The sequence below is a fragment of the Nycticebus coucang genome, chromosome 14, assembly GCF_027406575.1.
Source record: "Nycticebus coucang isolate mNycCou1 chromosome 14, mNycCou1.pri, whole genome shotgun sequence".
Taxonomy (NCBI): domain Eukaryota; kingdom Metazoa; phylum Chordata; class Mammalia; order Primates; family Lorisidae; genus Nycticebus; species Nycticebus coucang.
Window position 1 is genome coordinate 78,689,247 of NC_069793.1, and position 27,406 is coordinate 78,716,652.

The 27,406-nt window shown below is 36.3% G+C and overlaps 1 protein-coding gene across 20 annotated transcripts in view; it reads right to left on the bottom strand.

Annotated features, from left to right (window-relative positions):
- Window positions 1-27,406, bottom strand: part of DLG2 (discs large MAGUK scaffold protein 2) — a 2,435,891-nt gene that overhangs the window by 586,906 nt on the left and 1,821,579 nt on the right. For 16 of the 20 annotated variants that reach the window (XM_053560224.1, XM_053560234.1, XM_053560232.1 and 13 more), the window contains one exon: window positions 10,048-10,203. The exons of the other annotated variants lie outside the window; for them this stretch is intronic. In XM_053560224.1, coding sequence (XP_053416199.1) covers window positions 10,048-10,203 — 156 coding nt within the window. The remainder of the gene's footprint in view (window positions 1-10,047; window positions 10,204-27,406) is intronic. 20 annotated transcript variants of the gene reach the window in all.

A 27,406-nucleotide genomic window follows, 5' to 3' on the forward strand; every position in this document is an offset into this window, starting at 1 on the left:
TTTTGTAGAGACAGAGTCTCACTGTACTGCCCTTAGGTAGAGTGCCGTGATGTCACAGGACTCATAGCAACCTCCAGCTCTTGGGCTTACGCGATTCTCCTGCCTCAGCCTCCCGAGCAGCTGGGACTACAGGCGCCCGCCACAACACCCGGCTATTTTTCTGTTGCAGTTTGGCCGGGGCTGGGTCCGAACCCGCCACCCTCGGCATATGGGGCCGGTGCCCTACTCACTGAGCCACAGGTGCCGCCGAGAGCCTACTTTCTTAATGAAATGTTTACTGTGCATCTAGTCTATCATTTATGAGGGGCTTTGATTATAGTTAAATGGGATATACTTTTTTCTCAAGCAGAATTCAATACTTGAAGAGTATTATGTGTGACTAAGACAACATTCAGTAAATATTTATTACATACATTTAAAATCTCAGATTCTGGTGCCAGGCTACTTAGGTGGAAATCCTACCTGTGTGATCTTAGATTACTAAACTTCTTTAGACCTTAGTTATATCACCTGTAAAATGGGGATAATAATAACACGTATCTTCCTGGTTTGCTGTGGGAATTAATGCATTAAGTTATTTAAAGTGCTGTCTGGTAGGTAATAAGATTATAAATATGGCAGTGAGTGCTATCTTTATCCCTATAGTCACCGTCATTATCAGCATCATTATTGTTATTATCGGTATTACATGTCCGGTACCATTTTCGGCACAGAGAATAAGAGAGTAAACAAAACAAAAATCCTGCTCTAATATGAAATTAACATTTAAGGGTAAGTCCTCATGGTTTCATTTTTAACTATCTGGCTTCATTGTTTCCATTTGTTTGTCAAATCATATACCACAACTTTTCTATAAAATTGGAAGGATCATGCCTGTCCCTGAGATTGTTATGATGATAAGGTCAGAAAGCACATGTAAAAGTTTTGAAACAATGCCTCACACATAAAAACACTCAATACATATTAGTGGTTTTAATTAATGTCAAAGCTGTGGGTGTCATAGTTCAAAATTATAATCTTGATTCTTCCTGAGTCCTATAATTTGTTGCTATGGTGATTTTACATAGCATTTTCTCACACCTATTTTTTCGCTATGTGCTTATTCTGTTTTCTTCTTGTTATGGTGGTTACTAAAGACAAAGATTATTCCAAAAACACAAAAAAGCATCCTAGAAGTAAAAGGAAATATTCACGTGAGCTCAGACAGAGAAGTAAACTCAGTTACTTTTTAAAAAAGCAAATCAATTAAATTTAGATAGTTTTATCACAAAGAGTTATTTGAACTTCACAGAACATGAATTTTAGAGTGGGACTGTGTGGGTTCATTTCCCAGTCCTGCTGTTACAAGGTGTTACCCTGAATGAGCTTCACACTCTCAACCTACTTGCACACAGTCATTGTGCAGAGTAAATGAAAACTTTTAAAACCGGGTAAGTCCCTTGTTTCTGTCATTACTTTATACAACAAAATTTTAACTGTGCTTTACAAAAAGTCTCGAATTCTTACTGAAAGAAGATCTTCCTCCTACTATCCAAAAATTACCTGGGGGCGAAGGGGGGGAGGAATTAATGCCATCATCTATTTAGAGAATGCATTGACCACACAGCAAAGGGCTGTTTCTTTCAATGTGAACCAGCATATATTACATTGCAGGGGAAAGAGGCAAATGTTGCAAGAGTGGCCCCTGTGACGTCGTGGGAATCAATTAATCTTTCCATATTTTTACTTTATTCAAATTGGGCTTAGTGATCACCCGCTTCAAAAAGGCAGTGAAGGGCTCGGTGCCCATAGTATAATGGTTACAGTGCCAGCCACATACACCAAGGCTGGTGGGTTCGAACCCAGCCTGAGCCAGCTAAACAACAATGACAACTGCAACAAAAAACAGCCGGGCATTGTGGCAGGTGCCTGTAGTCCCAGCTACTTGGGAGGCTGAGGCAAGAGAATCACTTGAGTCCAAGAGTTTCAGGTTGCTGTGAGCTGTGACACCAGGTTGCTGTGAGCTGTAACACTCTACTGGGGGGTATAAAGTGAGACTCTGTCTCAAAAAAAAAAAAAAGTCAGTAAAGGCCATTGAAGAAGAAGCTGCTAGATGAACTTCCCACAGGGCTTCCTCTCCTTATTTTAATTAAAAATGAAATTAAGAATTATTTAAGAGTATATCACCCCCTTTTAGGGCATAAGAAGGTCAATGATTTGTTAAGCATCCTTTTTCTCTTTTTAATAGTATTATTTCCCAGATTGAATTATGTGAACAAGGCTTAAATTTCCTTTCAGAATCTATAGGCTGGTGTCAGTGCAGTTGTGTGATATGGAGGACTGAGTGAACAGTTGTGGTGTGCAGGGCAGACACAATTAAGGCTCCTTAAGAACATGAGCTTCGATGTGAGAATGCCTTGGGCAGAGCCCAGATCAAAACCCACACTTGGTGAAATTGCTGAGATTATTTGAAATTATAAGGTACATATGTATATTGGCTGCTATCTGTGCTCCATAGAGTATCTGTGGGATAGAAATACCACTACATGAGTAGATTAAAAAAAGATAATCTCACATAAATACGAAGTCACATATGGGTTTAGAAACATGCCACCTTTCACAGGAGCCAATAAAAAAGCTCTAATAAAAGGGAAAATACATGACTTTGCCAAGTAGGATGGCTGTTAAAAATGATAGAAGGACTTAGCTTCAACAGCTTTCTTACAGCCTCCGGGGATTTACCTGTGATGATAAACATTTTCTGCCTGCTTTGTGATAGCAATAAAAGTAAATATACACGAGTTCAAGGTTTTAAAATAGAATAAACATATGGGAACACTTAATAGTGACTAAAGTGGATTTGTGCCTAGATTTTTAATTTTAGATGTTTAAGGGTATTTACTATGGACAAGAGTGCTCACTCTTTCCAAAAGGAGGCAATGAATCACCATCTAGGTGAATATTCCAACCTAGAAAATTCTCCTGAATCAGTTACTAAGTACCACCTGCTCTATTTGATAAATAATTCTGAATCCATTTGTACCTCTTTATCTCATAGTCTCAGTTTACTGCATCATTTCAACCTGCCTCTATGACAGCTACTAACTAGTCTTCCTGTGCTCAAACTCTTTTCACACAGCTGGCAGAGTGATCTTTCTAAAAACGCACAGAAGTTATGTCTTTGCTCAGCTTTAAAACTCTTATACAGCTCCCCATTGCTTATAGGAAAAAGTTCAAAATCTTTAGCTTGACAAGTAAGGCCCTCTGTGATCTTCAGTGTCCTCTATCTCCAACCTTGACACCCACCCAATAACCCCTAGTCACACATAATACTGTTAGTCCCAGAGTACACTGTATTTTTATATACCAGAAGAATGAACTCTGTGCTATTTCTTTTCTTTTCCTTTTTTGTAGATACAGAGTCTCACTCTATCGCCCCTAGTAGAGTGCTGTGGTGTCACACAGCTCACAGCAGCCTCCAACTCCTGGGCTTAGGCGATTCTCCTGCCTCAGCCTCCCGAGTAGGCAGGACCATAGGTGCTTGCCACAGTGCCCGGCTATTTTTTGCTGCAGTTGGACCGGAGGCAGGTATATGGGGCTGGCGCCCTACCCACTGAGCCACAGGTGCCGTCCCACTGTGCTATTTCTTTTACTTGGAACACATTTCTTCATTAATCCTACTGATAAGCCCAGTGTGTTCCTGCTAATTCCAAGAAAAGAAGAAGTAATGTTAGGAGATTCCTCCTCTGCTCTCCAGAGACTCACACATGCACTTCTATTACAGGTTAGGGCTGGCATTCATATTTGATTTTGAATATTCAGGCTTTGAAACAGTTAAATCATTAAACTCCCAGATAAACTTTCTGTTAATTTTCAAGAAGAGAAAGCTTACCAAACATAGATTTAATATTAAAATTGAAACAAACACATCTGCTGACTTAAAAAACCCATTTAAGGGATCCTTTAAATTTTGTATAAGCTGAAGGTCTACAGAACTGAATTAAAGGTTTGAAATGGAAGATTTATTTCATCCTCTAAAGGTAAATTTTGATCCCTTAATTAAAACAAAATTCTACAATATTTAAAACAATATTCTAAAATATGTATATCTCTATATGAATACAGGCAAGCTTGCTCAGCCATCTTCATACTGCCAACCACCCTACCACTTATCTCCATTCACAATTCATTGGACTCACCATTTAGCTATGAAAGGAAATAGCTTTTTACAACAATCCTTTAAGATAAATTCGTTCTTAACTCAGCCTGAGCTGCTTACTTAGGGGCTCACTATAACTTTGGCATATGATTTAGTCTTATGAGATAAAGAACTTGCTCTGTGTCCTAAAACTAACAGTGTGTTGAGTCTGCCAACATTATGATTTGTATAAAGACAGCAAATTATAAATGGGTTCTTTGACTTCAGCAAAGAATTGTTAGAAGTTAGACTAGCAGATTGAAGTATGAGAAAATGAGGTTATATTTTTCCATAGGTAATGCTTCTCATAAATGATTAGGAACTGCTGAGTCAAGATGAGGTTGGGAAAATTCCTGTGTGTATATGCAGAAGGCACAGTTAAGATCATGCTTGCTTCCATCACTAACTCTTATACTAGTCTAATTTTAGTTATGTTAAATTAAATAAGCAGGAGGCCATTAGCTTGAGGCTGTCTCCATACTTTCAATTCCTCCTTGTGAACTACAATCTAACTTCTACATAAATGAACCAAAACCTGACCTAGAAGTATAAAATACAGTAGTGTTTTACACAACGACAAGCAGACAACTTTCAGTCAATTGCATGTCACTGACTCATCAGATTATGCCCAAGTAAGGCAAATGCCTCATCACAGCATATTCAAATAAAGCAAATGTCTCATCACATTATGCCCAAACAAGGTAGATGCCTAGCTTTAGCCAGTCAGCGGAGTTTTCTACTTTGCTTTTATGTTCAGCCTTTAAAAGCTCCCACTGCAGAGCTCTCTTTTGGTTTTAAGTGCTGCCTGGTTCATGAATTGTTCTTTGCTCAAATAAACTGTTAAATTTATCTATTTTTGTTGTTGTTGTTATTGTTGTTGTTGTTTAATAGACAGAGACTAGGTACATTAGTGAAATTGAGACCTTTTAGCAGATACTTTGGCAGGTATTTATCACAGGGTAAGTAATTCTCTATTTACAATGTCTATGAGCTGCTGAAGGGAAGAGACCATGTTTATTTACCTTTGATCCCTGGCACCCAGGACAATGCCTGGTACTTAGATGAAGTCCCATACTTCACCTCTTTAACAAGTATTAACAAAATTGTTTTGTGAACATACAGTGAATCAGATTTCATTTCCTATTCAAAATCTGCCAACACATTTTAATTAGCCTTCATCTGGTTTCTCTCAGTCTCTGCTTTCAACTGCAAAATAACAATAATTAGAACCATTCATGTAAAAGGGCAAATGAAAATACTATATTCCTGTTGAGAAAATAGCCAAGAATACTATTCTCCTTGCCCTAGAAATATCAGAAGATGAACAACTTATTCTTCCAAAGTAGTGAAACCAATTGCAACATTAAAAACTACATTTTTTTTTTTAAAGAAAAAGAGGTGTACTAGATAAGTAAGATTCCCATAGCAATCCAATTTGGTTTTCACAGAGCTTCAAATTTTAGTTTGATTTCAGGATCTGCCCATTTCTGGCTGTTATAAGCTCTAAAAAGTCAATTGTTCTAAACATAATCTGCAGCCTTAGGTTCTGTGCCAAGTAATTTAAAATGCTTTGCTAAGGAAAACTTACAACTTCTGTTTTCTTTTAAATGATCTCAACAAAGTAAATTGTGTGTACAATTAATTTATCCCTGGATGTTTGCTATTAATTTGAAGAACAAAGAACTTGGGCATTCCCACGGAGGTTCAGAAAATATAGGAGACGAATATGATTGCTTTTGACAACTTACCTCTGTTTTTTCTGAATGCCAATTAAGAATTAAACTGATATATTTGCAATCAGTGTAACCTGGCTTATTGTACCCTCAATGAATCCCCAACAAAAAAAAAAAAGAATTAAACTGATATAAATGTAAGGGTGGCTTTACATGCTAACTTTCCTAGAGCTAGTTTATATCCTAATCTGAGGCCCTAATTGGTGTATTAGTATGTGCATACTTCTAGAATAAACTGTAGAAATTTTTCAAAAACCTTGAAAAAATACATATCATCACAACTGCAACTTAAAAAAAAGCATTTATTCAACATTTTTGGTTATCATTTTTTTGGAAAGAGAAGGAAAACCTTCGGAAAAAGTTATCTTAATATAGTGTCTTGTACTTTGTTGGTGGTTGATAAATCTTGGTTGAATGGATTGATAGATACATTCTCATAATGTCCTATTTAGGGTAGAAGATCTCAAAATGTTCTTATTTTACCATCAGTGAAAATGAAACATAGACCCATGAAAAGAGTGGGTTGTGTTCCTCAATATTACTAGAATTGGATAGCATTTGCCTAATTCTAAATTCTCATCTACTTTTATGATTCTTTGAGTTATGCAAGGACACAATGATGGTGTCATAAATGAACCAGAATTCTTTTCCCTGAATTATTGACTTGGAGAGATATTTTCTATTGGAGAAGAAATAAATAATATCTGAAACAAATTACTTAGTCTTCATAAAGAACAGTTATCCACTGACTCTATAATGGAGACAATAATCATAAAAATAGTTCAAAGTGATTATGTCGCATATATTGAGTTCTAGTTATTGTTACTTGTTTCTATGCATGTTTCATTCATTCATGGAGTAATTTTATGTACCTTCTAAGAACTTGGTAAAGCACAGCTTGAGCTATGACTGGTTCCTGAAACAGGTATCATTTTGATTGTCTTGTCTGCTGATCTCATTTTTATGTTTATTTATTCATTCAAAAATTCTGAGCTCCTACAGGGCCAGGCACCGTGTTAAGTGTTATGGACATAATAGCAGACAAAACAAAAACAATTCCACTCACTGAGCTTATAGAGTGTAATACAGGCATTTAGTTTGAAAATTATCCAAATGTACAATTATAAATTGTTTGAGTCTTATGGGGAAAAAAGAGTGAGAATATACATATATAATAGGGGACCTAATAAGGTACAATTTAAATTTGGATCTAAGATGACCAGAAGTTAATCAGGCAAAGTATAAGAAGAGCTTTTCAATTCCAAGGAAAAGAATGTGTGATGCACTTGAGACCAGAAGAGATTTGGTACATTTTGTGAATAAATAGAAGGCTAATATGAATAATGTGGTCAGCCAAGGAACAGGTGAAATGAGAACTTTAAGAGGCAGGCAGAGGCTAGATCATGCAGAGCCTGGATGCTGTTAAAGACTTTGCATTTTATGCTAATGCAAAAGGAGAAAAAATATCTGATCTGTATTTTTAGCAGATCATTTAGGCTGCACTGAGAAGGGAGGACAATAGTGGAAGTAGTGAGACCAATTAGGAGGCTATTCTGGGTGTGAGATAATGGGGGCTTGGATGAAAGTAGTGGAAATAGAAGTAAGTACCATGAGTGGATTTGAGATATATGTGGTAGAATCAATAGGATTTGAAGGATGACTGAATGGTAGATATAAGAAAGAACAAGGTAGTAAGGATAACTCTTGAAATTTTGGCTTGAACAATGGCATCGAGGTATATGCCATTTACCAAGATGGAGAAGGATGGAGGAGGGGCAAACTGGAATGAAATTAAGATTTTTAGTATCAGTGTCCTGCTGACAAGGCCACCAAAATGGTGGATATATGTTTATGTGCATATGACATTTTTCTGGAAAGATAAGATAAAGAACAAGACAATGGATAAAAGAAATAAAATAAGGAGGTAAAAGACAGGGGCAAAGTTAGAATAAATAGAAAATAGAATTCCCAAGAGAGGGATGATATATAGGGAGTTGCTGAGGGTGGGTAATTTGAAAAAGACATACTCTATATTATATTATATATATATTAATTTCAATAAGGAAAAAAAGAAACCCTGTGGTTTCCATAATGCAGACTACAGAAGGAAACTGAACAGAATAATATTTGTGTGTCTACATAGAAGGTAGACTCAATCAGCTACTTACTGGTGAGTTTTTCCAGAAGGATGCTTCAAAATCCCCAGTGAAGTAAAAAGAAACCAGTGTAACTGCTATAATAATCAAAAAAAAAAAAAAGAGTACAGGGTGAAAAAAGAAAAAGAAAAAAAAAAAGATTTACTGACCCAGAGCCAGAGGAAGGAGATGAGAAGTCTGGATAAAGATAGATAAAGGGTAGAAAAAGAGAAATGGGGGTGGAGAATTTTTTCAGTGAGCAAAAATGTCTCTGCCGTCATGTCTATGCAGATGTGGGGGATAATGGTCTGCCAGGTCCACCGTTATCACCTGGGTTTGAGTCTCACTCTGCTCTGTACTAGTGGATGTCCTTGGGAAAGTGAGGCATCTTCTCAAGTTTCATTTCTCATTTTTAAAACAAAGAGAATGATAACAAGTACCTCATAAGGTAATTGTGAGAATTAAAAGAAATAATTCATAAGATGCACATTTGTAATCCTAGCACTTTAGGAGTCTGAGGCCAGAGGATCACCTGAGCTCAGGAATTCAAGACCAGTCTGAGAAACAGAGAGATCTCATCTCTACTAAAAATAGAAAAAGTTAGCCAGACATAGTGGTGGATGCCTATAGCCACAGCTACTTGGGAGGCTAAGGCAAGAGGATTGCTTGAACTCAAGAGTTTGAGGTTACTCTGAGCTATGATGATGCCAAGGTACTCTACTTAGGGTGAAGAGTGAGACTCTGTCTCAAAAAAAAATAGTTTTTATGATTTGTTAAAATACTAATTAATATTTATAAAGCATTCTGAAAAACTCTTAGGCTTTAATTGTTGCAAATTAATAAAAAATGCCCCAACTGATTATATAGTCAAAAATATATTTTCTCAATTATTTTTGGAAATGCTAGATATAATTTAAAATTTGCTATTTAACTCCCCTAGAGAGACAGGTAATTGACTTCTAAATTTATTCTTTGAAAATGTCAAAAAATAAAGATGATATCCTAAGGAGATCCTCTTGATATATCCATTTTCACCTTAAATCATTTAAAATTCTATATTTGCTCAACCCTGACATTATTATGAAGATACTGTGTCTGAAAACATAATTATATAAACACCTCATTGTGTGTAGGAACATCACATTATGGAACACTGGATCCTATTTTGTTTCCTCTCCTTTCTCTCTGACTTTGGTTACTCTGTGAACATGGAAGTTTTGTTATTTATTTATCATACATATGCTTTAGAATTTTAACACAGAATTATGTCCAAATTTTAGACTTATACTGATTTGCTTATAACGTTGTTGTGGAAAGACAAATCCATTCTAAGGTCTAATCAAGATTCCACATTTATTGGCAAGGTGATACTAAGGCAATGCTTTTACCTCTCTGAACTTCTGTTTATTTATATAATATGGGAGTAATTAAAGAAGAGTATACATATATATGTATATGTGTATATACATATGCACTTAGCATGATAATACTATGTAAACATTATTTTTATGTTCTGTGTGGTCAGATCAAACATAACCAATTAATTACATAGTTTGGGGCACTTTACTTAATACCTCAAAGAGTCAAATGATGATATTAATTTAATATTTTCATTAAATTATGCCATGTCATGCCTGGAACATAATAAGCACTTATAAATATTATTAAAAATACTCAATACATGTTCTTTCTATTTCATTCTTCTATATGAGGGAAATGGCACTAATTAGTTCCAAAATTAAGGAAAAATATACTTAATACCTTATTAAAAGATATGGGAACCAAGAACATGTGAAGCATCATGTTATCTTAGCATCCGTGATCACAACATGAAAAAAAAAGGTGATGTTCTTAATTTCTGCCATTGTAACAAGGGCACAGAACATCTCTCCAGCTTGGGGAAGACGTTTTGTGTCACAGAAGTGAGCAGAGGTGGCTTCTACCCTTCACCCTTGGAAGCACATGCAGTTGGAGAAAATGAGGCAGGAAGCGCATGCAGTACCTGGTCATCTCAGAGTCAGGGAGCAGGCCTAGGTGGTAGTGGGGGTAGGGAGATGAGAGGAGGAAGCTTTTGTCACACTCAACAGGGGAATAGTGCCTGGGAGAAGCAGGCTTATCACACAGTTTGTTCACAGTGCTGTAAACAGGTTCCGGAGGCCTGGTGATATAAGAGGAAGAGAAAGATACACATGGTTAACACACACTAGGAACAACTGTGCAACTACTAGAATTTCACCATATGCAAAAGTAAAACTCTAAAACAATGGCATTTACTTCTTATTTCTTATTAATAGAAACTGAGTTTTCTGCAGTTCACTTTAAAGACTTCATTCTTCAGCTTCCCTTGTGGGCAGATGTGACCATATGAAAATGTTTGGTACAATGTGATTTGAGCAAAAGGCTTTTGTGAACTCCTGGGATGGCTACATACAGGGAAGCTGACTGAGCTGAGATTCCTGCAATTTTATTCCCTCCTGCTTCCTTCCTTTGCTGATGGGGAAGCTGGATCTGATGGCTGGAGCTCTAGAGGTCATCTTGAACCATGAAGCGACCTTGAGGATGAAGGCAAATACACAAAGGGGAGCACAAAGATAGAGCCTGCAGATATGGGGTAACACCATAATGCCTCTGGATTACCAACCTCTGGATTTCTTTATGTAGATAAAATTAACTTACTTTTTTAAGTTAGTGTCTTTTTTTATTATATAAACAAAATCTAAGATTAACAGAAGTACTCCTACAAAATTTAAGATTGCAAATAATAAAAGAAATGATTATAGATAGGACCTACTATAAGTATTAATACGTTTAATTATGTTTGGAATCCATCTAACAATCTCTATATACACAGGAAAATATAAAGAATGCTATTCTCTTACTGTATAACTTAGATTCATAACTGTTTAAGAAAACACATTGCTTCTTTATTTAAAAACATCCTTATACATACAATTGCCTTTGATCTAAACTGCCAGCACAAAACCTGAGAGGAAAGAAATCAGTGACTCCTTTCAGGCTATAAAATAGTCTCACGATGATGTCAATTTCAGTAACATTGTACTCTGCCTGAGAGGGTTGATTCGATTTTCTTTTCTTTTCTTTCCTTCTTTTTTTTTGTTTTTTATTTTTAGTGCAACTAAGTTATCATCTTCTTGGAAATAATATATTTAGCTATATTGATTTTGCCACACATTCCTTTACTAGTCATGTTCAAAATATCTTCTGTCAGTCTTAAAATAATTTTGGTGAGATTTTAGTTTGCTCATTTTATAGATCACAGAAAGGTGGCTCAGGGAAATTGAGTGCCTTGCTCCAAGATCAAATTATACATCCAGCAAGTATAATCCAGCAAATTATAGATCTAGAATTCGAGCCCAGTTGTATCTGACTCCAAAGCTGATGCTCTCTTTCCATCATACCGAACTTCTTCCTCCTGGTTTTGCAAAACCAGTGCTAATAAAGAGATAATTTCAGAACAATAAGTGACATATTTAAGACCCTTTCCTGGAGACAGAGTTGGGAAGCAAATTAAAGTTTAGAATGTAATAATCACCCATAAAATGAATAGGAGTGTAAATTAATAGAAGCTTTTTGGATGGGAGTTTCTTAATTTGCCTCAAAATTTAAAATACATGTAGTTTTTGATCAATCAACTTAACTGTTAGGTAATACAATGATAGAATTAAAAGATATTATGCAGCCTTAAAGAAAGATGGAGACTTTATCTCTTTCATGTTTACATGGATGGAGCTGGAACATATTCTTCTTAGCAAAGTATCTCAGGAATGGAAGAAAAAGTATCCAATGTACTCAGCTCTACTATGAAGCTAAATTATAGCTTTCGCATAAAGGCTATAACCCAACTATAGCACAAGACTATGGGGAAAGGGCCAAGGAAGGGGGAGGGAGAGGGGAGGTTATAGTGGAGGGACGGTAATGGGTGGGGCCACACCTACAGTGCATCTTAGAATGGGTACAGGCGAAACTCACTAAATGCAGAATACAAATGCCTACATACAGTAACTAAGAAAATGCCATGAAGGCTATGTTGAATAGTTTGATGAGAATATTTCAGATTGTATATGAAACCAGCACATTGTACCCCTTGATTGCACTAATGTACACAGCTATGATTTAACAATAAAAATAAATTAATAAAAAAAATATACATTACAAAAGTTTTTTGGAATAAGATTAGGAAATAACAAAAATGTCCACAAATGGAGATATAACTAAATTACATCTATCTATGTAATATTTTAAAAATTTTAATATCTTACCTCACCTCTATGGGTGCCAACATGTAAACTTTTCTATGATGTAAGTGAAAAAGAAACTTATAAAATGCTTGCTTTATATGACATTATTTCTACTTTTTCTTTAAAAAATGAGTATTCATTCATTAATCAAATATTAATGTGTTTCTGCTATGTGTGGAGACTACTCTGGGTGCTCAAAGGTATCTGTGAATCTGGCTCACAAACATGATCCTAGCTTTTGTAAGCTTATATTTTGTTAGGAGAATTCAAATAATAAGTATTATATTATAAACTCTATTAGAAGGTAAGATGAAAAAGTAAAAGGAATAGAGCAAAGTAGAAGGAATTAGAAAGGCAAGGAGGTGGTAGGAGACAGTGGTGAGGATGGGCCTCATGTCGTGGATGAGATTTGAAATGTAAAGAAGTGAGGAAGTCAGACTAAAATGTGAGGGGGGAATGTGCCTAGCAAGTTCTACAAACAGCAGGAGGTCCCTGTAGCTGGTGCAGCACGAGGAGGTGGAAGGAGACGAAGGCAGACGGTGTGCTTAGTAGAATGCTAAATGAGGCCTCAAAAGAAACTTTACTCATCAAACAAAATGATGCTGCCTCCTGGAATGTGTGTTCATTTCTGTAAGGGTGCATATTTAAGTTGTGTTCATCTACACATAGATGTATAAATTCAGTGGCTATAACAAGTATAGGTACTTATGTATTCATATTATTTATACATATGTATTTATGCTATTGTTTGCTTATACAAAGTTAAATTCATGCAATGAACTATTTACAATGTTCACATCTAGTTGTGAAGACAGAAATCACTGGGAATTTCACTTGTTTTTGTGTTTCAGTGACATATGAATTTTTTCAATAAATATATATTGCTTTTGTTTCTATTTTATTGTAACATATAAAATACAGAGAAAAAGCACATACAAATTAATGCATAGCTTAAAGAATTATCAAAATGCAAACAATTACGTTACACCTCCCGAGTCAAAAGACAAGCTAACCTGGACCAGAAGTTTCCACCCTGCCCTGTTGTCTAAGACTAGCCTCCCTTTTCCTTGGAGAGAACTAACAACTGACTTTTATGGTAATTGCACTTCTGATTTCCTTTTTCTTTTACCTCCTAACCACGCATTTGTTTTAAAAAAATTATTTTATCAAAAAAACACTTGCACTCAAATATCCATTGCAGCACAATTCACAATCACAAAGATATGAAATCAAACCAAGTGCCCGCCAATTCATGAGTGGATTAACATAATGTGGTATATATATACAAAGGGTGCCAAAAATGGATATGCATTTTAAGCAAGGACAAAACTGCATTAAGTTCTTATATAATACACAAAATATACAGATAACAAAAGATGAATACAAGTCACGTTGAGTGCCTCTTGTAACTGCAGAGTCAAACATGACTTGAGTATCACAATTTTAATGCAGTCTTTTCCTTTCTCAAAATGTGCATACAGTTTTTGCTATCCCCTGTGTACATACCATGGAATACTACTCAGCCATGAAGAAAGATAACTTAATCCCTTTGTTTCTTTTTCTTTTTATGTTTTTACATATACATTTGTTTATTTGGTTTCCACTTTTTGCCTTAACAGAATCAAAAAGGCTTAAAATTTAATAACAATAACAATGTTTAAGATAAGCACTAGAAACAAAAACCTCACAAAGAATGGACAAAAATAAATATATTCAAAAAAGAAATCAGATGATTGCTGCAATGAAATATTGAGCAATAATAATAATGCAAAAAAAGTAACATTCACATTGTCAAATAAGAGTACGTCTATTATAGAATGCTTTGACTCTGAGGTTCAGTATGGAGAATAATTCAATTTTCTCAATGTGATGACACTACAGATTAAGACAAGGATGTTTCTAATTTTCTCTTGGTCCTTTCACCTCCATAGCACTATCTTTTGAGGCAAATTTTCAGAATCAAAGCTAGCTAATACACATCTTTAAAAAATTCCTAATTATATTGTATTTAAATTAAAGAAAACTATTTAATTTCTGGAATTGTTTCACGATGGATTGATTATGTGCCTAAGCTCAATTACTCATCATTCAAAGTCTTATCAATACAGAGATATAGTTACTGATATCGAAGGTTCATTTTAATCTTTAGTCTTCCATTCCTTCTCCATTTATTTAATTAATATTTTCTATAATGGCTGGCTAAAGAATACACATATCGAATCCAGTTTCTTTTCTTAATTGTGAGAATGCTTGATATTTTAGAAGATAAATAGATGAAAAATTGCCAAAACATAACAAACCTCTTGACAAACTTGCAATATTGACATGGTCTTGCAATGAAACTACAAAATTAAAAATATCAGTGAAAATCCCCTTTCAGGTGTTATAAAAATGAGGTTCACATATGAAGGTTTCTGTCTAACAGTCCTAGGAATCTGCCATGCATTCTCTCATATAATTTGTATATGATCTACTAGGGCACAGTACAATTTACAATAAGCACTATCCAGGCCACAATCTGAATGGAGGAATGTCACATAGTAGGCACTTGAAAAAGGTTTCTTTGAATTAATGGGTAATTTTTTCACCATTTTCCATCAGGAGAAATAAATCTTCTGACCCTTTCAGGGGAGCCAAAAGTTATTTTGAGTCTTTTAATTAGGTTTAAATTTTTTAGGCCATTATTAACTCTTATAGGCTATTCCAGAGGACAAAAACTCCAAGCTTGTCAGGAACTGATGAGCCTGAAGTACTTATTTAAAACATATGTTCCTGGTTCATCTGCCCCCCAGAGGAAAGGGCTTCATTTTGTATTTAAGTTTGGCCACCACAACTCCTGCCCACAGTCTTAGCAAAATCATCCCACGGGCACAGTGAACTGCTCCTCAAAGACTCAAAGGCCTAATGCTGGCAGTCAGCAGTAACTTCCCTGCAGTTATATTCTCTGTGACCTCTCTGCCAGACAGACAAGAAATGCCAATTTATGAGCCGTCACTGGGTGGCAGGAACAAATGCCACCATCACTTCCCATTTAGTCAGTAAAAAACAGGCTTAGGGAAATGACTTTTGGCAGTGTGAATCAGCCGGTCACAACTGAAAAGCCTTGTTTATTCTATTATAAGCCTCCAGAGAAGCCTAGGTCAGAAGGTGCTGAATATGAAAATCCAACCAAGGTGCTTACTGGCTTCCTTTGGATGCCTCCAGAAGAGGGGAAGGGTAACTGGAGATATTAAAGTGATTTCTAAGTGAATTTATAAACAAATCATTCCTCTTGCTGTCCACTTATCAACTGCCACAGAAAAATGGCTTTGTAGTGTCATCTGCTGAACTATCAGCATTTATTTGCATATCTATGGTTTTATAATTGCAGGCTCTTATAGCCTAAAATTAGCACACCCTGGCACTTGGTGATCTCTCTTTTCTGTGAACCCCATTAGCACTCGCTCTTTGTTCTGCTTCCTTGTCATTTTCAATTGGTAATCCACAGTGCTGGTGTGAGTTAGAGAGGAGGTGCTTCATCTATACCCTACTCTAAGGAAAACTACCTTGCTTGCAAAGGCTACTTCTCATTTGTCCTGCTTGACTCCAACTCAATTTCTTCTCCCTAGCCACAGGAGTTTAGACCAGGGGTCCTCAAACTACAGCCCACAGGCCACATGCAGCCCACTGAGGACATTTATCCGGCCCGCTGGGTGTTTTTGCCACAGCTGCCTATCCTGCTTAGTAGCCTACTCATCCCAGGCCGCAGTGCGCATGTGTGGAATGTGCCCCACACTCTCCAATTCCCCTCCTACTCTCCAACTCTGCTCCTTCTCTCTGTCTCTTGACTCCTCATCTCAGTCTCTGGTGTAATCAGAGGGGTTACCAGGTTGCCTGTGCAGAGCCTGCTGCTGCCTAAGAACTGAGGTAAGAACAAGTTAGGATTTATTTTTTTTTTTTTGAAGTTAGGAGGTCTTTTTTTTTTTTTTTTTTGCAGATAGGGGGCACTTTTTTTGAAGTTAGAAGAGCCTTTTTTTGAAGTTAGGAAAGCCTTTCTTTTTTAAGTTGGTTAGTTGGTTGGGGGTAGTTTCTGGGGGGGGGGGCGTTGCATCACAGTGATAATGCAAATAATCAACAATCAGTGCTAATGCAAATTTTCAGTGCTCAGAGGTAATGCAAATGGTCAGAGCTCAGAGGTAATGCAAATAGTCAGTGCTCAGTGGTCATGATATTGTAAGTGCTCAGTATTAATGCAAATTGTCAGTAGTCAGTGTTATCGCAAATGGTCAGTGGTCAATGTTAATGCAAATGGTCAGTGTTCAGTGTTATTGCATGGGGGTCCCAAACTGGTAATCTGCCTATGGCCCCATGGGAACTTAATCTGGCTCTGCAGACAGCCAAGGAGTAGGAAACCCAATTGCCAGTAAGTGCATTTATATTCTGATTGCTATTCAGTTGTATATGATGTTGTATGTTGTGTGCTGTGTAAGTCCCAGTTCACACTGTTGCGATCTCTGAGCAGTGCGAGTTCAGCCATATGCTTGAATGGCTGAACTCACATTACATTTGAAAGACAAAGGCACATGTGCCTTCTTTTTTCCTGCAGTGGAATCTGATCTCATGGGTCTTCTGACTCATGAGATCAGATTCCTGTGCGAGTTCACAGATCACAGTGCCATTTGCACAGGGTAGTGTGAACTGGAAAGGAGGTGGAGGAACCAGCTCTGTAATCATGCCTGTTCCTGCACCACACCAGTGTGAGCCTGAGGTAAAAGTGGAGTTTCACCATATGGGCACTAGCGAGGCTGAAGTGATGTGGACTGACAAAGCTGCATTGATGGACATGATGAGACTGCATTGATGGGCACTGATCAGACTGCATTGATGGCCAGTGTAGTCTATATGTCTCTGTGTGGGCAAAGTTATTGCTGGTATATTGTTTTTGGAGTGCTGTATATATATATATATATATATATACACATACATACATTGGTATTTTACTAATAGCAATTTGGAATCCCTAGGAAACAATGAGATCAAGAAAAAGAAAAATTGACTCAGAGTGTAGGATATTCAAAGAACAGTGGGCTTATGATTACTTTTTCATGCAGTACAAGGAAAGAGCTGTGTGTTTGATATGCCAGAATATAGCATCTGTGTTCAAAGAATACAATTTGCATCAACATTATCAAACTCAACATAAAGATAAATATGATAGTTTGGTGAAAGAAGTGAGAAAAGATAAAATATTAAAACTGAAATATACATTGACAACTCAGCAAAATACTTTTGTGAAGCAGAAACAGCTAAATACTTCACCATTGTGAACAAGTTTTCAAGTTGCCAAGATAATAGTGTGCACTGGCAGACCATTTGTGGAGGGAGAATTTGTTAAAGAATGCCTTCTTTCTGTTGCTAAAGAGATGTGCCCAGAGAAGGCCAATTTATTTAGTACAGTGAGTCTTTCATGACCTACAATTACATGAAGGATTGAAGAAATGGGAGACAATTTGTATCAGCATTTGCAAAACTCCACAAAAAACTTTCCTATTTTTCCTTGGCACTTGAAGAAAGTAATGGTGTTCGTGATTCTGCACAACTTCTAATTTTTTTTGTGGTACAAATGACTATTTCAAAGTCACAGAAGAGCTTGCTGCACTGCAAAGCATCAAGGGAACAACTACAGGAGAGGATATCAATGAAAAAGTTTGCCAAACTGTGAATAGTTTGGAGCTGAACAGGACAAAACTAGCCAGTGTGACAACTGATGGTGCTCCTAGCATGGTGGGGTCTAAGAAAGGAGTAATTGCTTGCATTAACCAAGAGATGAACAAACATAACCATTCTCATCCAATAGCCATACACTGGCTCATCCACCAACAAGTGCTGTGTAGTAAATCACTGAAGTGGGACTCTGTTATGAAAACTGTGGTATCTTGTGTTAACTTCATTACCGGTAATACACTAAACCACAGACAATGTCAGAAATTTCTGTCTGAGCTAACTGTTGCCTGTGAAGATGTTCCATACCACACAGAAGTCCATTGGCTGAGTCGAGGGAGAATTTTGAAACATTTCTATGACCTACTTCCACAGATTACAGCTTTTCTGCTTTCAAAAAACAAGTACCAGAGCTCAATGATGCAGAAAGGAAATGGCACTTTGCCTTTCTGATAGATGTAACAGAGCTACTCAACAATTTCAATGTGCAACTTCAAGGAAAGGGGAAGCTCATCTGTGATATGCAATCACATATGAAAGCATTTGAAGTAAAATTACGCCTCCTCATCAAACAAGTGAAAGAAAAATTTCTGCCGTCTCCCCACAACTCAAAATCTGTTAGTGGAAGATCCATTGGCTGCATTCCCAAATAAAATATGTGTGGATTCACTGGAAAAGTTGCAAAAGGAGTTCCAATTTAGATTTAGAGAGCTTCATCTCCATGAACAGGACATACAGCTCTTCCGTAACTCATTTTCTATTGACATTGAAAATGTGGATATGGTTTACGAAATGGAACTGGCTGAACTGCAGAATTGTGACTCTCTGAAAGATGCATTCAAGTCAAGCAGCCTTCCTAATTTCTATGAATCTCTCCCCTCTGAGACATAGTCTAATCTCAGGAACCATGCACTCAAAATGGCAACCATCTTTGGTAGCACTTATGTCTGTGAACAGACATTTTCCAGAATGAAACATCTGAAATCTCCAACCAAATCTAGACTAACTGATGCTCACTTGCATCACTTGTCATGACTAGCAGTGACAAATATGGAACCGAACATTGACCATCTCATTAGCCAAAAGCAGGCCCATAGTTTCCATTGAAATACTGGTAAGTTTGTTGATTTAACTTTACTTGTTCTTCATTTTAAATATTTTATCTGTTCCCATTTTGTTTTTTTACTTCAAAATAAGATATGTGCAGTGTGCATAGGCATTTGTTCATAGTTTTTTTTTTTTTTAAATTATAGTCCAGCCCTCCAACAGTCTGAGGGACAGTGAACTGGCCCCCTGTTTAAAAAGTTTGAGGAAGCAGAAAGAAGGATGGAGGGAGGGGGGTGGGGCCTTAGTGTGTGTCACACTTTATGGGGGCAAGACATGATTGCAAGAGGGACTTTACCTAACAATTGTAATCAGTGTAACTGGCTTATTGTACCCTCAATGAATCCCCAACAATAAAAAAAAAAAAAAAAACAGGAAATAACTTCCCAGATTTATTATAATGTCCTTCAGATTATTTTCATGCACTATTCTAAATCTCAATCTTTCTTTAGAAGATACTATCTAATGATATTGCAAACAATAAATCTTTTATAGTTCCCCTTCAAAAAAAAAAAAAAGTTTGAGGAACCCTGGTCTAGAGAAAGAAAGTAAAGCCAGGTCGGGCACGGTGGTCCATGCTTATCTAGCACTCTGGGAGGATGAGGTGGGCAGATTGCTTGCTCTCATAAGTTCGAGACTAGCCTGAGCAAAAGTGAGCCCTTGTCTGTACTAAAAAGTAGAAAAACTGAGGCAAGAGGATCACTGGAACCCAAGTTTGAGATTGTTAGAAGATACAATGCCACAACACTCTACCCAGGGCAACAGCTTGAGACTGTGTCTCAAAGAAAAAAAGAAAGAAAGTAAAGCCATTCTTTAGAGGAAAGTTTGGAAACAAGAGACCATAGAAAAGGAAATGTTGGGAACATCACAAAGGGATGAAAAGAGCAGATTAAAAGCATAATATCACTGAGGATTTTGTTCTGTTTATCGTGGCATTAAAATATAAAGCTATAGAATTTAAACTCTACCAGTAAAACATTTTTTTCCTCATAGGTTCCAAGATGATTTATCTATATAATATCTAAACTAAAGGTCGCCAAATCTTATAAGGCCTTGGAATTAAAAAAAAATTATTTCACATGAATTGTTTGCATTTGCTAGGTCTTGGGTTTTAAAATTCACAGCTACATAAGACTTTCTGAATATGTTTAGCCAAATCTTGTGAAATAGAATGCAAAATATTCAAGTCTATACTTGTGTATGCCAATTTTGCATTATGAATATAGACTGTACAGGAGAGAAGACTTTGTTCTTTTACCTGAATGGACTCTAAGCTTAAATATAACAGCATCTTCCTAGAAGGAAAAATGTTCAAATATAATTCTTCCTTTATCAACAGGAAGGATGAGGTGGCTTTAACCAAATCACTTAAATAGATTTCGTTCACATCCCTTTGAAATGACACATTCCCTGGACTTCATGAAGCTGTTACCATTTACTCTTCTGTGCTTGTTTCGGCAAACAGATTATGAAGATTGCCTGATGGCCAGGACAAGAAATGGACGTAGCTCTGCCTTACTCTCTTTGGAGAAGACTGGCAAGAGGCACCTTTGTTAGGATTTCAGATCAAGTCATAAAGGTCATAAATGCCATTGAGTTGTTGATTTACATCCTACTAAAATTTATGTGTATTGATTTTTTCCTCTAACCTAAACTTTAGGAAATTTCCTGGTTTCTGTCAGGGTCTCATTCCTACTTTCTCCATCAAGTCTTCTGAGTATAACAGATTGCAGATTTTTCTCTCTTCTGGACAGTATTTCCTCATGATTCTCACTTGGTTTTGTATTTAGATAAATTTTAAATAATAATAACACAATATCTTAGGAATTTATTATGAGGCAGACTGTATGTTGCACATGGTTTACATATTGTATATCATGTGATCCTCCTGTAAATGGTAAGACATACGTAACACTCTTATTGTCAAGGCTTCGTGCTAATTTTCCTTCCTTGTTTATCTCTCTTATATAGTGGTAGGGCTGGGCTTTGAAACTTAATTGTCTGGCTTCAAAGCCTGTGTGTATAATCACTATGCATTTTTATTATTTATTTACTTATTTTTTATTAAATCATAGCTGTGTACATTGATATGATCATGGGGCATGATACACTCGCTTCATAGACCATATGACACATTTTCATCACAATGGTAAACATAGCCTTCCTGGCATTATCTCAGTTACTGTGCCAAGACATTTACATTCTACATTTAACAAATTTCGCAAATAACCCTGTAAGATGCACCGCAGGTATAATCCCACCAATCCCCCTCCTTTTACCCACCACCCCCTCCCTCCCTCCCTTTCCCCCTTCCCCCTATTATTAGGTTGTAACTGGGTTATAGCTTTCATGTGAGAGCCCCAAATTAGTTTCATAGTAGGGCTGAGTACATTGGGTACTTTTTCTTCCATTCTTGAGATACTTTACTAAGAAGAATATGTTCCAGCTCCATCCATGTAAACATGAAAGAGGTAAAGTCTCCATCTTTCTTTAAGGCTGCATAATATTCCATGGTGTACATATACCACAATTTATTAATCCATTCATGGATCGATGGGCACTTGGGCTTTTTCCATGACTTAGCAATTATGAATTGGGCTGCAATAAACATTCTGGTACAAATATCTTTGCTATGTTGTGATTTTTGGTCTTCTGGGTATATGCCCAGCAGAGGAATTACAGGATTGAATGGCAGATCTATTTTTAGATCTCCGAGTGTTCTCCATATATCTTTCCAAAGGGAATGTATTAATTTGCATTCCCACCAGCAGTGCAGAAGTGTTCCCTTTTCTCCACATCCCCGCCAACATCTCTGGTCTTGAGATTTTGTGATATAGTCTAGTCTCACTGGAGTTAGATGATATCTCAAAGTAGTTTTAATTTGCATTTCTCTGATGATTAAATATGATGAGCATTTTTTCATATGTCTGTAGGCCACAAGCCTGTCTTCTTCAGAGAAGTTTCTCTTCAAATCCCTTGCCCAGCCTGCGATGGAATCCCTTGCTTTTTTCTTGCTGATGCATGTTAGTTCTCTGTGGATTCTGGTTATTAAACCTTTGTTGGAGATATAACCTGCAAATATCTTTTCCCATTCTGAGGGCTGTTTGCTTGCTTTACTTACTGTGTTCTTGGCTGTGCAGAAGCTTTTTAGTTTGATAAAGTCCCAGTAGTGTATTTTTGAAGCTGCTTCAATTGCCCGGGGGGTCCTCCTCATAAAATACTTGCCCAGACTGATTTTGTCAAGGGTTTTCCCGGCACTGTCCTCTAGTATTTTTATAGTTTCATGTCTTAAGTTTAAATCTTTAATCCAGTGAGAGTCTATCTTAGTTAACGGTGAAAGGTGTGGGTCCAATTTCAGCCTTCTGCAGGTTGCCAGCCAGTTCACCCAGCTCCATTTGTTAAATAGGGAATCTTTTCCCCACTGAATGTTTTTAATTGGCTTGTCAAAATCAAATAACGGTAAGTAGCTGGATTCATCTCTTGGTTCTCTATTCTGTTCCAGATATCTACTTCTCTGTTTTTGACCAAGTAGGTTTTATCCCAGGTTCTCAAGGCTGATTCAATATACGTAAATCTATAAATGTAATTCAGCACATAAACACATTAAAAAACAAAGACTATATGATTCTCTCAATCGATGCAGAAAAAGCTTTTGATAATATCCAGCATCCCTTCATGATCAGAACACTCAAGAAAATTGGTCTAGAAGGGACTTTTCTTAAACTGATAGAGGCCATCTACAGCAAACCCACAGCCAATGTCATATTGAATGGAGTTAAATTGGAATCATTTCCACTCAGATCAGGAACCAGACAAGGCTGCCCATTATCTCCATTGCTTTTTAACATTGTAATGGAAGTTTTAGCCACCGTAATTAGGGAAGAAAAGGCGATCAAGGGTATCCATATAGGGTCAGAAGAGATCAAGCTTTCGCTCTTCGCAGATGATATGATTGTGTATCTGGAAAACACTAGGAACTCTACTACAAAACTCTTAGAAGTGATCAAGGAATACAGCAGCATCTCAGGTTACAAAATCAACATCCATAAATCGGTAGCCTTTATATACACCAACAACAGTCAAGTTGAAAAAGCAGTTAAGGACTCTATCCCATTCACAGTAGTGCCAAAGAAGATGAAATATTTGGGAATTTACCTAACAAAAGACGTGAAAGATCTCTATAAAGAGAACTATGAAACTCTAAGAAAAGAAGTAGCTGAAAATGTTAACAAATGGAAAAACATACCATGCTCATGGCTGGGAAGAATCAACATTATTAAAATGTCCATACTACCCAAAGCAATATATAATTTCAACGCACTCCCTATTAAAGCTCCGCTGTCATACTTTAAAAATCTTGAAAAAACAATACTTCGTTTTGTATGGAATGAGAAAAAACCTCGAATAGCCAAGACATTACTCAGAAATAAAAACAAAACAGGAGGAATCACACTACCAGACCTCAGACTTTACTACAAATAGATAGTGATCAAAACAGCATGGTTGGCACAAAAACAGAGAAGTAGATATCTGCATTTTTATTTTTAACTTTTTCTAGCATGTACTTTACCTCAGTGATCTAAGTATAATATATTTCTTGGTCATCTTGGTGACTATAGCTCTTATATTAAAGGCAATAGAGAATAGAATGGGGAAAAGGAAATTGTGAGTCTGACCATTCAAGTTCTTGCCCCATCACGTATAAGCCAGAGCAAGTTGTAACCTGGGCAAGTTTTGTTCTCAGTTTCCTACCACATGAAAAGGAATAGTGCCTACCTCTTAGGGCTTTATGAGTATGAGATGAAATTTGCATGAGTAGCATTTATCACAGTGTCTGAAGTCATTCACTAAATGTAATGACTACCACAGATATTTAAATAGGAAATCTAGCTATAGTTCATTTGGTTTATATATCTCTTTCTTATAATTTCTATAGACATATCTACATTTTTAAGAGATCACTTCCTCTTATGATGACAAAAGCATGTTTCTGGGCATGCTGAGGATTGCAAGGCTTAGCTAAGAAAAATATAGGATGCCTAGTTAAATTTTAATTTCAGATAAATAACACATAATTTTTAGTATAAATGTGCTAATATCACATGAAGCATGTTCATATTAAAAGCTATTCATTATTTATCATTGCTTAAATTCAAATATAAGTGGATACCCTTATTTTATCTAGCAACCAACCAGCTTCTTCACCTTGAGAGCTCTTTCACATTGCCAGTAATCTGCCTTCTAGCATATATATTCACTCTGTAGTATAATTTACTTGTTGCTTCTGATTTTATTTTAGTTTGCTATACATTTTTAAGTCAACAAATTTGCTTAATTATTTTTTAATTTCCAATACTCAACACTATGTTCCTATATTTATCTATGCCTATGTTTATATCTACACACAAACCTATACATAAGGACCCAGACACGTAATTATTTACTAAAAAGTTGGTAACATTGTATACATTATTATGCCACTGCTTTTATTTTTAATTTTTCCTTGTATATATTTCCATCAATACACATAACACCATCTACCTTTTCTCTGTAACTGCAGAAACCCTCTTCAATATCAAATTTATAGCATTGGAGGCCTTCATCAAGAAAACAGAAAGAGAGGAAGCCAACAACTTAATGGATCATCTTAAGCAACTGGAAAACGAAAAACAGTGCAACCCCAAACACAGCAGAAGAAAAGACATTACCAAAATTAGGGCAGAATTAAATGAAATTGAAAACAAAAGAATCATTCTGAAGATCAACAAAACAAAAAGTTGGTTTTTTGAAAAGATTAACAAAATTGATAAACCTTTGGCCCACCTAACCAGAAATAGAAAAGTAAAATCTCTAATACTGTCTATCAGATATGATAAAGGAGAAATAACAACAGACACTTCAGAAATTCAAAAAATCCTCAATGATTACTACAAAAATCTCTATTCCCAGAAATATGAAAATCTGAAGGAAATGGACAATACCTGGAAGCACACCACCTTCATAGACTCAACCAGAAAGAATTAGAAACCTTGAATAGACCTATATCAACCACTGAAATAGCATCAACAATATGAAATCTTCCTAAAAATAAAAGTCCAGGACCAGATGGCTTCACATTCAAATTCTATAAAACCTTTCAAGAGGAACTAGTACTATCTTATACAATGTTCTCCAAAGCATAGAAAAAGAAGGAATACTTCCCAACACATTCTATGAAGCAAATATCACCCTGATCCCCAAACCAGGAAAGAATCCAAAAAAAAAAAAAAAAGAGACAGAGAATTATAGACCAATATTAGTAATCAATATTAATGCAAAAATATTCAATAAGATCTTAGCAAATAGAATTCAACAACATATCAAAAAAATTATACACCATGATCAAGTTGGTTTTATTCCAGGGTTACAGGGTTGGTTCAACATATGCAAATCTATAAATATAATACATCAAATCAATAAAACAAAAAACAAAGTCTATATGATTCTCTCAATTGATGCAGAAAAAGCCTTTGATAATATCCAGAAACTTTTCATGATCAGAATTCTTAAGAAAATAGGCATAGAAGGGACATTTCTTAAACCAATAGAGGCCATCTACAGCAAACTCACAGCCAATATCATATTGAATGGTGTAAAATTGAAAATATCTCCACTCAGATCAGAAATGAGGTAAGGATGCCCACTGTCTCCACTGCTATTCAATACAGTAATGGAAGTTTTAGCCATCACAATCAGGTAAGAGAAGGTGATCAAGGGTATCCAAATAGGGTCCGAGGAGATCCAACTCTCACTCTTTGCTGATGATATGATACTATACCTGGAAAATCCCAGGGCTGCAACTTCAAAACTCTTAGAAGTGATCAAGGAAATACAGCAATGTCTCAGGATACAAAATTAATACTTAAAAGTCAGTAGCTTTTATATATACCAACAATAGTCAAGCTGAAAAAACAATCAAGGACTCTATCCCTTTTAGAATAGTGCCAAAGAAGATGAAATATCTGGGAATTTACCTAACAAAGGATGTGAAAGAACTCTATAAGGAGAACTATAAAACTCTGAGAAAAGAAATAGCTGAAGATGTTAACAAATGGAAAAACATACCATGCATGGCTGGGAAGAATCAACATTGCTAAAATGTCCATACTACCCAAAGCAAGGTACAAATTTAATGCAAACCCTATTAAAGCACCATTGCCATACTTTAAAGAACTTGAAAAAATAGTACTTCATTTTATATGGAATCAGAAAAAACCTTGAATAGCAAATACATTACTCAGAAACAAGAACAAATCAGGAGGTATCACGTTATCAGACTTCAGGCTATACTATAAATCTATGGTGATCAAAATAGCATGGTACAGGCACAAAAACAGAGCAGTAGATTTATGGAACAGAATAGAGAACCAAGAGATGAACCTCACTACTTATTGCCCTTTGATCTTTGGCAAGCCTATTAAAAATATTCAGTGGGGGAAAGACTCCCTATTTAACAAATGGTGGTAGGTGAACTGGCTGGCGACCTATAGAAGACTGAAACTGGACCCCCACCTTTCACCATGAACAAAAATTGATTCTCACTGGATAAAAGATTTAAACTTAAGACCTGAAGCTATAAAAATACCAGAAGAGAGTACAGGGAAAACACTTGAAGAAATTGGCCTGGGAGAATATTTTATGAGGAGGATCCTCCCAGGCGACTGAAGAAACACCAAAAACACATTATTGGGATCTGATCAAACTAAAAAGCAAACAGACAACCTTCAAAATGGGAGAAGATTTTTGCAGGTTGTGTTTCTGACAAAGGTCTGATAACTAGAATCTATAGAGAACTCAAACTAATCAATAAGAAAAGAATAAATAACCCTACTTCTATGTGGGTAAGAGACTTGAACATAAACTTCTCTGATGAAGACAGGCGCATGGCCTACAAACACATGAAAAAATGCTCATCATCCTTAATCATCAGAGCAATGCAAATCAAAACCACTTTGAGATATTACCTAACTCCAGTAAGATTAGCCCACAAAATCCCCAAATTACAGATGTTGGTGTGGATGCGGAGAGAAGGGAATGCTTCTACACTGCTGGTGGGAATGCAAGCTAATACGGCCTCTTTTGAAAGAAGTTTGGAGAACACTCAAGGAACTAAAAGTAGACCTACCGTTTGATCCTGCAATTCCTCTACTAGGTATATATGCAGAAGATCAAAAATTATTTTACAGCAAAGACATTTGCACCAGAATGTTTATTGCAGTCCAATTCATAATAGCCAAGACATGGAAGAAGCCCAAGTGC